General features: G+C 35.0%; 1 protein-coding gene across 1 annotated transcript in view; it reads left to right on the top strand.

The window, feature by feature from the left end:
• The window catches only part of LOC114648503 (histone deacetylase 2), a 93902-nt gene extending 89141 nt beyond the window's left edge, over nucleotides 1-4761 (top strand). Inside the window, exon 14 of the mRNA XM_028797577.2 lies at nucleotides 4511-4761. Within this exon, the coding sequence (XP_028653410.1) occupies nucleotides 4511-4541 (31 nt within the window). The 3' untranslated portion in view covers nucleotides 4542-4761. The remainder of the gene's footprint in view (nucleotides 1-4510) is intronic.
• Nucleotides 4762-12007: the final 7246 nt, after the last annotated feature.

The following is a 12007-nucleotide window of genomic DNA, read 5'->3' on the forward strand; positions in this document are numbered from 1 at the left end:
CGTATATGTACTGTGCAAGGCATGCATGGTTCTTGCAGCACGGAGAAAAAAAAGAGACAAATATATGGGACATTGGGTATAAAATTAGTCAGAAAACATCATCGCACTAATGCAATATTATTTGAAAACGAACAGCATCAGATCGGATTTGAATATACGCTGGTGCTGTTATAGAAGGCGTGAGCTTATTCAGTGCAGCAGGATCAACACACATGTACTGATTGTCCCAGCAGTTTATTTTTGGACATTGCAAATGGTAATTGAAGTCGTTTTAATTCAAAAGGGAATTCATTGGAAATCAAAGATATACGTGGAATTAAAACTTTCTCTCCCTTTCTGATTCCGTTTGGAATAGTAGCTTCGATTACATGTGGATGACGTGACAGTGTTGCCACATTTCTCATAACCTTGATATATAATTGTTTTTCCTGAATAAAATTTGAATTTTGTGTTTTAGGGTTTTCTTTAAGTTTTCGAATCATGTTCACACATTTACATTTTTTTTAATTAATCACTGAAACTGTTGCTTTTGAATATTTATTCTTCCTTTCACTTGGTGATTGAATTATAACGAACATTGGGACAAGCAAACTATATTATTTATTACGTACAGATTCACAATCTTTTATCTGCAACTCCGAATCAAAAAAGTTTTCAAAACTGAAAACTAGTTTTTTTTCTCTCTTTAGGTTTCACATTGACACCTTTTCATGCATTAAAAATTAGGAAATGTTTCTTATGAATATTTTTGTTGGCAGTTTTCAAATGAATAAACTGGCTGTAGTCTGCTATAAAACCATATTGAGTGTCTTACAATATCCTAATAAATATTTACAATCAAAATCATAACACTGTTAATTCTGACCAATCGGGTAAAACACTTTCTTGAATAAAACAGAAAATCCATCAAAATGTTCATTAGAATGTATACTGCTACTAATTTGTGCTGTGACTTTTATTCCCCCAAGACTGGGTCTGGTGGGTTTTGGATGCGGAAAGCAATCACTGTGAAATTTATATGTGCATATGAATGTGAACCACTGCATGTGCATCTGATAGATCAAAGAGTGGTTTATTTTTTGTGCAGAGCAAAAACACGAATATTAACCATTGAAGTTTAAATATGAAACCAGTACCTTATGAAGTCTACTTGTTAATGTAGCACTATAAGAGTGAATATAACACTGGACATTTGTGTAACTAAATAATAAACTTTTTATTTTTTAAGTCAAGTTTAATGTCATTCTGCAAGTTGTTCACTTTTTTCAGTTAAAGATTCTTTCCATTGCAGAAACATTGTTCAGTCCCTTGAAGACAGTCCAGTATCGCTGGAAGATCCAGCTGCTGTACTCACTGCAGTGTATGAATGAAGTTTGTGTGCTCTGTCCTATAGTGTCTTGCTGCATCAAAAAATAAAAAGTAAAGTACAACTTATAACTCAAACGTGATCCAGTGGGAGCCAGGTGGTTTAATGCAGAAAGTCATGATGTCAACAGAAAAAATGAAAACATTTTTCCCCATACATGTCTGCAAAATTCTATTTGCAAAACCTTATTGCAACAAATCTTTTCAATTACATTATGGAGGGCAGTCTGTCTTTCCACAGGATATAGAAAATTGTAATGCAAGAATATTCCAGGTGCTTTAGTTTTTTTAATCAGCATTTTTTATTTTTTTGTTTATAGTGCCTCTGTAAAGTATGAAGTGCTCATAACTTGTGCATTGTTCTTTAAAAGACAAACATGTGGGGGGGAAATAATGCATCTAATGCAACAGTTGAAAATAGACTGCTTCACAAAAAAGTGGTTCACTGGTTGTGCAAAGTAATGTAATCCAGTAGTCGACATAAAAAGGCATATAAAATCACCTCTGATTGAATGCAGTCATTGGTCAAACTTGCTTTTATATCACAGCTGTTCTTTAATTTTGTACCAAGTTTTGTTTCACCAGTCAACCCTGGGTACTCCGTAGAACCCACCCTCAACTCTAATGGGTGAAAGTAAGTGTCATTGAAAATAAATGAAGAAATAAATGCATTAAAATAAGCAACAAAACACATTTTGTGACACAATTAGACATAATGTCATCACATTTCAGAGTACAATTTATTTGCGTACATTTATATATTTGCATATTTTTTTTTTTAATTTTATGCAAAATAGCATGAATCCTTACTCAAGTGAATGCAAGTCACTCAGCTGGCAGAGACACCAGCAGCAGTGGTTCCCACTTCTGGCTTCTGTCACAGCTACCTCCCCCAGCATCTTTCATAGTGCTCAAAGCCAGCTATACTTCTGCCTTCCACCACACCAATCTTCTTGTCTGTGGGATCCCTGTGAAGGACACCACCATCATACCCCACTTCTTCAATTATCACCGGGTGACGATCTAACCCTGGAATGCCGATCACTCGCTCCTCCGTGGCTCTGCCTCCTCTCCATTAGACTGGCCTGAACCACCCCAATGCTGGTTTCACTCTCATGGTTTTCTCTCTTCCTTCTAATCTCTGTTCTCCCTGTTTCAAACTCAGGCTTCTTTATATCCTTTTCAAGGGATGCTAGTGCTGATGTGGCAATTGACTGAACCACATGAGTTTGCACATGAATACAGTGAATTCAGCTGATCACCCCAATTCACACGCTGGAGTTGCTATGCTACCACACACACTTACACCCCACATAAACCTGAGCACATATATTAATTTAAAATGTGACAATTGCCATGGACTCTGCTGTACCCAAGGGATGTGCAAATAATAACAGTGCATCAAGAGTAATAAAATGTGGAAAGCAGTGCGAGGTAAAAACAATTAGTTGTTTGCTTACAATCTGTTATTAGTTTTAGGCTGTCTTATCTTTTGCTGTGGTAGGATGAAGCTTTCTTTTTCCAAGAAAGCAATTTCCATATTCCATCAAACATCACCAGTAAATGAATTTTATTTGTGTAGGGATTTATTCTCACTTTAGTTTTGTGCCATATCCATATATTGTAATCAGTTAATTTGTTTATATGTTATATATAGTTTTCTTAATTTAACCAGTTTGGATAGTTTTAGCCAGTTATGAAGTGTTTCTGTCGGAAGGGTTGTGTGGTTGGACTGTGTCTGGGGTAATATTTATAAAATTTATACACACATAAAGAGGTTTGAAATGTGTGTATGCGGCATTCAATGAAAACATTGAAATTTATAAAAGAAAACGTGACAGGAAAGCATGCGTATATTTGAACTTTGATCTGGCCCTATGCAACATTTTGGAGAAACTGAGAAATGATGACACCCTTGATCAGATAGGGAAGTGCAACCAAACCAGCTAATACATCACTTATGCTTATAATAATTTATATCACCAACCAGTTATAACAATGTGCTATGACATGGCAAACACACCACAAAAATGATAATTATGATGTACAGAATCTATTTTAGTTCCCTTTAAGGAGGGTCAATGTTGTGCATTTGCACCAGAGCACTTCCTTGGTTTTTGTTCAGTGTTATATATTACTACTACTACCACTACCTGTTGTCACTTCCTAATTAACTGACGTGCGAAGCACTGCATCTAGTTTTTTTTGTATGGTGTGAGTGTATATACATAAAACAACATGCTTTTGCCAACTTATTAAGACAATATGCAGCAATGTCTGGTTCTTCTAACGTATTTGGTACACTTTAGATGCCCTTATTGTAGTATAAATGCAGTAGAGAGAATGAAGCTGCTTTTGTTAACTATGTATTTAAATTCCATTAACGCTCAAGCTGCCTGATAACAAAGTGAGACAAACAAAGGTGGTAGCCTGGGTCAACCTGTGCTTTATTTATTTTGAGACAATGTAGCTTTGGCAGACATTAATGGTACTGTACATGGTGGTTTACTTGTTAGTAAGGTAACTGGCTGAACCCTCTGTTTTTCTTATGGCCTATACTATTTATTGTAGATGCAATCATATCATTACATGTGCCAGGTAATAGCAACTATCCATACAGAACATTATAATATACGGATATCTAATAAACCATCGGGTACTGTACAATTTTTATAAGCTAAAGATAAACGCAGCAGATGGAAAAGATTGGACTACATAACTCTGTTGACATTAACACTTCAGGTGCTACAAGTCCATGAAAACCTTTACCTGTAGACCTTTCTTAAGTCATTAGCTGAATTTTGCCTGTATGTTATAAATGTACGTAGTAGTTTAGGTCATTGCTGAAGGTTACATTTCCTGTTTACATATAGTGTACTACAATGCAAAGGATAACAGGCGGTTTGAGTCATTGTTGGGAGTACATATCAAGTGCTTGATCACTTGTGAGTTCAATTAGTTTCATACTTGCTTTGTAAGTGATGTCCATACTGGAGTAATGCATTGCAGTAGCATTGGTTCTTATACTGATAAAAGTGTATTTATAAGTCTCAGTTTAATTAAGCACAAGTACAAGTACACAACAAGAGTCTTAACAGGGAGTTGATTTACTGTTTGATCAATATTTTGTATTTTTCATTTACAGCGTCAAGACAGAACAGCCCAGCAGTGCTTGAAATGTTCCATGCCTGGAGGTTTATGAAATGAATCCTGGAAATGGGAATTGCTTACTTAAATTTGTCCAACATAAAAGAACTGTATTTATTTTAAACAATATTTTAGATGTGGGTGCATTTAGAAAACCAATGACTAAATCTAGTTTGCCTTTGATGAATGAAAAGGAGTTGTTTTCTATTGTACTGTCTTGTATAGGATTAAAGTGGTCGTTTGCCTTTAGTATGTTTAATGTCTACTTTGTTTTGTACAGGAGAATTTCTGATTTACCAAGTGTGCTTTTTTATGTTTTATACACATTTATAATTAAATGTTACTTTATTCAAAAAGTATGCATAATCTTTGAAGACAGAAATTTCATGTTAAGTATTTAAAATATTTTAAAATCTTTTTTATTTATCATTTCAACCATACTAGCCTTTCAAATGTATACAGAGAATATTATAAACATTAATGCTGAAACTCAGTCAATATTACAATTTGCTATTTATCTGAATTAGCAGAAGACTTGTCATAAAGTGCTTGAACAAGAGCACACACAATACATTCTGCATTAATAATGGCAAAATGAAAGTGTGATTGGAAAGGAAAGTATTTTATTGTTATGTAAAATATGAAATGTCACTGTTTTGCTGACTTCACTGTTCATGGAATAAGAAGATGGCTTTTGAAATGGAAAATTGCACACATCTTTAGCAGATGCAGATTATAGGTTTGAGGTGCAGAGATTACAGTAAATAGGATTGCCTGCAAATAATGATATAAATAAACTTTTAAGTGGACACCCATAGTTCTCTAACTATGCTAAAACATAGTTCATAGTTTCTCACTGTAAAGTGACCATACCTTTTTAGATCCATAACTGTCTTGAATAAAGGAAACATGTTCCTTTGTACATATTTGAAGGCAAAATGTTCCTTGGGTGGTTATCATTTAATACTGTTGATGTATACTCTTAAGAAAAAAATATACATCGCTGAAAATTAACACATTCAATTATTTCCCACAGCCCTGAATTCTATATCTGTTTTTATTTTAAAACAGTATGGTATTAGTCATTTCTCATGGGTCGAGTGATTCATTTACTAAGCTCTGATTTTTTTTTTTTCCTTAAGTATTTTTATTCACTATGCAGCTGTTTCAGGAGTTTTTATGCACTGTTACTGCTAATTACTTGCCTGTTTTGGGCTTTGTGTGAATGATTTATCTTTTGTCATTTTCATGTAGTTCATCAGTTTAAGGCAAAAAAGTTAGCCTGACACAAACCTAATATTATAACCTACTTTGGATCATCTGTCCTGCTGTTTATTTTAATTGTGCTGCATAATTTTAGCTCCAGATCTTGGCTACAGTAAGTAATTAGTTTGGCACAGAACAGATAGTTAATTTAGCGGTAATGTTGCAGAAAAGCATATTGTTATATAAACAATTATGTTTATATATATATATATATATATATATATATATATATATATATATATATATATATATATATATATATATATATACACATATATATATACATATATATATACATATATATATATATATATACATACAGTATATACACATGCACACACACTGATTCACATACAAGTATTTCTCAAATCTTACTTTTTTGACAGTCTCCTATCCAAATATTTTTTTCATATTAATGTGGATATTATTCACTTCACATAAATCTATATACTGACTCTCCCCAACTGTATAGTCTGGGAAAAAGGACATCATGCTTGTGCTTTCTTTTATACCCATGTAGAAACACCCCCACTACATCAACACCGTTTCAAAGGTAGCAAACACAGGCACTATAGTAAAAGAAAGATTTTTGGATCACTTTATTAATTAATCAAAATGTGTACAAGAAATGTGAAGACAAGCCAGTTCGGGGTAGGAGAGGAGGCTCCCAAATGGTGCCCATCTCCAGTCCCATGTAAACCCATAAATACCCCAATCAGAGCCTTAAACAAAACATACTGATCTATACATAGAAGAAAGGGGAACAGTTTGGAAATGGTAAACTAACTACAATACTCGAGCAGTCCAGAAGAATGATAAAGGCAGTATTATTGGAGTCCAGATAATCAAGCTTGAAATGATTCAGCTGAAGCAAAACAGTTCTTGGTGCATTTAATAGGTGCTTCATCAATTTTGGATGAGTATAGTTCAACACAGCTTAAATTGAAAAACTAGTAATGGCAGTTGGTTTGATGTGACAAACTATGGGGTTTCCCTGCATGATTCTGCTAAAGTACAGAGACAAAACAATTCATGTTGGTCAGGGATTGAGAATGTAAAAAGGTTCTGGGGCACTGTAGTAATTCTCCAGAAAGTAATTTTAAATGAAAATGACAGGTGTGTGCACAAAAAGACAAAGGGGTGGTTAGGGGGGATATTTAGTACCAGAAAATGTATAGAAAGTCTGCAAAGAAGCAAAGTTGGTAAAATGCATCTGAAATAATTTTTGAGGTGGGGGAAAATAAATATTTATGAAGTATTTAAAAGTTGGGTAAATTGATAGTTTGAATCCCTGCTGCAAAATCTCAATCTCTCTCTCTCTCTCATATATATAATCTATGCCAAGAGATCTTTAATATTCTGCAGAACTTCTGTAGGTTATAACCTATTAGTTGTTCCTTGAATAAGGTCCATTTGTAATATTGTGGTATTTCCTTTTTTTCAGTTTTTGCTAACCTAAACTGGCAGTTTACTGCATACCTTTTCACCATTTAAGGCCGTTCATTGCATTTCAACTGATCCAATTTGAAGAAAAATGGAGGTGTTCTAAAACATTTGTCCAGTAGAGTTATATGCATTGGCATGCAAAAGTATTAAGTCCCCTTGAAAGTCAACATAATTTTCTTCATAACAAAAGATTTGTACACATTTACCCATTCAGTATTTTTAATTTGAACTCTTACGCTGTAACAATACATTTCCAAAGTCAGAATAAACCATTTTCTGTGGATGTTTTACTGAAGAAGAAAAACTCTAAGGTTATTGTTTGCATAAGTATTCATGCCCTACACATTAATACTTTCTTGAGAACCCTTTTGCTGCAATTAACAGTATTTATTCTTTTGGGCCATGTATGTACCAGTTTTGCATATTATTCAGGGATGATTCTTCTCCATTCTTCTTGCAGGATTTATAGAGATTCTCTAGGTTGGTGGGATGGTGCCTCTGGACAGTAGTTTTCAAATACATTTTTAATAGGGCTTTGACTTGGCCATCCTAATTCATTCACCTTTTTGTTTTTGAGCCACTCCAGTGTTGCTTTGGCCTTATTCTTATGGCATTGTAATGGTGAAAGATTAATCTTCTCCCGAGCCGTAGATTAATGGCAGACTGGAACAAGTTCTCCTACAATATTGTGTGGCATTTGTGTTCATCCATTGTCCCTTCAATTCTGACAAGATTCCTGTATAACGCCGTGCGTAAAACTCACACTATAACATGGCGTAAGCACAAAAGCGGGAATGTGCATACGCACAGAAAAATCCAGATGCAGGAATCTGTATGTACGCAAACTTCCACGTTCTTCCGCTACATAAATCCCCGATCAGCGTGAAAAGTAACACACGTGCATGCACCTTCTATCCCGCCCCAACTCCTCCCAGAATTACGCCTCTTTGAATATGCAAATCAATATAAATAGCCTGTGAAAAGACAATCGGAAAACGTGCTGCAGTAAGGAGACTGTGGAAAATTGTGGGTTCGTTTCCCAGTTCCTCCCTGTGTGGATAGCGCTTTGAGTACTGAGAAAAGCGCTATATAAATGTAATGAATTATTATTATTATTAAAAGCACGGGGGAAAATATAAGAATTTCAGCGAATACCAAGTGGAGGCAAAGGAAAAACGTACTATTTGTTGGTTTAAACAGTGGTATAATCAACAAAATGAAGTTGATCGAGTGACAAGAGTGTCGGAGAAACTCGAAAGCTCAAGTTCACAAAGTCGCACAGTGCCCGAAATAAAAAAGAAATCACATATCAAAGTCGCCGTGAAAAGGTGAGTTGTAGCCCACCGTCTGAGTGTCATATGAAAGCTTATTAGGGTACAGACAAAAAAAATAGGCACACAGTGGGGAAAAAAGCACGAAATGTCAACTTTAATCTCGAAATTTCCACTTTAATCACAGTTTATTTTGCCATTAAAGTAAAACATCATAAACTTCATCTTAAAATCATTTAATTTACTAGTTTCTCAAATCCTATTGTAACTAAAATAGCACGTTAAATGCTTTGTTCTGTATTTGATCTTCTATGTGCTCTATGAGTGTGAATCACTACCTGCTTCTTAAACTGGCTTTCTTTTTCTCCGACAGGACACATAATCCATTACATTCGTGATATTACAGCTCTCTGAATAATTAAAATGCTGAGATGTATACGTGATATCTTTTTCATGATGATAGGAGCTAAAGCATGTTATTAAACATGGGAACACAGTGGTGCAGTGCTTGTTCATGTCTCACGCAAGAGGTTTGCTGCGCCATGCGTGACCTTCGATGAAATAATTTATTACAGAAGTACTGTCTCTTTCAAACGTACTAACCTCCAATTCCTGTCCTTACTTTTCTTTCTCCAAATACCCAATCTCCACACAATCAGCTCTGTAATGGACGTGAAGCCATTTGTAAGCTTAGAACGCCGATTCTTCAAAACTTTTAAGGAACATTGAAATATCTTCGTAGTACATGTTTAATTATTCTATCCGTCTATCCTTCCAGTGTTGCGTCAGCACCAGCAAGAATACAACGTAATGCAGGAACAATCCCTGAACTAGCTAGTGCTGCAGCACCATGTCCTCACATGTTTAATTAATAACAATACAGATTATTTAAATGAAGTTAGTTTTATCTGTATAATATAATCAACATATTTTGCTGCATTTCATCTTAAAAATGATATCGTCATTATATGTAAATACGCGCTTTATAAAGTGGCGCAGGTTGTGCAATATTATAACTAGTGCAAGTTTACAGTGAGGTAATTTATAAGTACAAACAGTTCTACAAGGAGCACTTGATGGACTGATTGAGTGCGTTTATAGTTCTTGGGATGAAACGTTTTCTAAACCGCGAAGTCCGTACAGGAAAGTCTAAGAAGCGTTTTGCCATGGCTGAGGCAGCGTCTGCTTCATGCTGTATACCGATAATTCTCTTTCCAATCAGCTGCTGCTGTGATTTCCCACTCAGATACAGTGATATAAATACTCCGAGTGGTGCAGTGAGAGTAATATGGAAAAAGATGATCTGCTGTGACAACCCTTAACGGGAGCAGCTGAAAGAAGATGATGCAGGGAGAGTAACCACGCTAAAGCAGTTATGGTATTTGGAATACTATGGCTATTGCCTGGACCATTATATTGCTGCAGGTTAATTACAATCAGATGCATTACACTAATAAACAATATGCAGTTTCAGTGTATTTATAAAGCCGCGTCAGGAATGTGGATCTAAGAAAGAAAGGGTGACCACACAGGAACAGTAGCACTGCTTTGAAGCTGGGTGCCGCCAGTCTGCAAAACCGAGTGGAGAAATTGCGTATGCCAGGGTATGAGGTACTGTGGAAAAGTGTGTGGCTTTACGGCAAGTTTAGGTTTTATACATCACAATTTGAGCGTGGAAACGTTCGTACACAACATTTCTGTGAGTACGCACTGTTTATACATGAGGCCCCTGGTCCCTGCACAAAAAAAGCACCCCAACAGCATGATGCTACCACCACCATATTTCACCATAGGTATCCTGTTTCTTCAGGTTATGGACAGTGTTAGTTTTACAACACACATACCTTTTTCAAGTCTAGCCAAAAAGTTCTATTCTGGTCTCCTCTGACCATAAAACCTTCTCTCACATCTTAATTGGGTCTTTCTCATGCTTTGTAGCAAAATCCATACACATTTTTATGTGGACATTCTTGCTACCCTCCCTTAGAGGCTGGTTTTATGGAGAGCACTTGAAATTGTGGACCCATGCAACTTTACTCCGGTTTCAGCCAAAAGAGCACTACAGACTTCTGAAAGTGACGGTTGGATTTTTAGTAGCCTCTCTCAACAGTCAACGTCTTGCTCTGATGTTTGTTTTTAAGGGTTGGCCTGTTGTAGCCTATTCTAGTTTTGTGATTTAAAATATCCTGAGTAATTTTGTTATTAACTAATTCACATGGCATGAATTTTGTAGTATTGGTTTTAAGCAGTGTTTACTTTTCAATTAATAGAAGCTAAGTGAGCAAATTTAGTGCATACACAAAATTAAGGCTCTAAACTGTACTTTGTTTCTCAATTTAAAAGTATTGAAATGTTAGACAATTTTTTATTCCATTTCATGAGACACTTGTTTAAATTAAAAACAAAAATCATGTGTACAGTGTTTACAGATGTGAAAAAAGTTCACCCTATTAATTTTTTAAACATACTGTATGTGGACATGTTAAGATTTGATGTTCACTTAAGCCATATGTATCGATACAGATAATGTAATTTGGAAAACAAAATACAATGAAAATTTAATTTTGCAGTAATTTATTCAACAAAAAAGAGAACAGATTTGCCATTTCTGTTTATGAAAAAAGTATCAACTCCAATAATAGAACAGGTGTCTATTTAAGGGTTACTGCTATTACTTGTTAATAGTATTACTACAACCGAATATACTTTAAATAATTAAATCCCCATTCCCACAAAGTCCTCATTCGTAGGATGGTGCCCAATCAATCAATCAATCCTTTGTTTCTTGTTGTTGGGGTATCTTTTAAATAAGAAAGTTGGCAAAAGTTGGCATTTTCTTTTAAATAACAGCTGAGATCGCCACTACAATGGTTCCAAAGGATATCCTTTATTCACCAGATCTAATAAAGCTCTGCCATATGAACTACCTATCAATTATGAAAATTCTTGGGATTGCGGATAATGCTTTGTGTAACAACTGTAAAACACATCTTTCTACATCAGTCAAAATTAACAGAATACTATATCCATGACACACCCTGTATCTTGTATGGATATAAATGTTACCTAAGCATCTGGATAGATGAAATGTCTTTGGCAAGCATTGTATCATTGAATAGGCACTACTTACTGTATAGACATTACAGTTAATGGAAAGTTAAATATTAGCGCTTAGATACATTAGATAATCTTCCCCTACTGTAATAAATAACCAGCACTGTAATAAAGTGTTTATAATGTTTGGATTTAATTATTATTTTCCCTATATCAAGCTAAATGTCTAAACAGGTGTACTGTATATTGGAATACTAGTCTTAAAAGAAACTTTTTTAACAGTTTAATTATTCTTAGCTTTAATTAGATATCCCACTATGGTTGGTTGCTGTTTGCTACCCAATGCTGCTAAGATAACAGTTGGTGTCCCAAAACCTTGCAGTGGAACAAATACAATAAGGCAGATAGATTTCTCGAGTTTCAGGCAACTGGCTACACTTGCAGCTATTTCTAAAATT

This window comes from Erpetoichthys calabaricus, chromosome 3 (genome assembly GCF_900747795.2).
Source record: "Erpetoichthys calabaricus chromosome 3, fErpCal1.3, whole genome shotgun sequence".
Classification (NCBI taxonomy): Eukaryota; Metazoa; Chordata; class Cladistia; order Polypteriformes; family Polypteridae; genus Erpetoichthys; species Erpetoichthys calabaricus.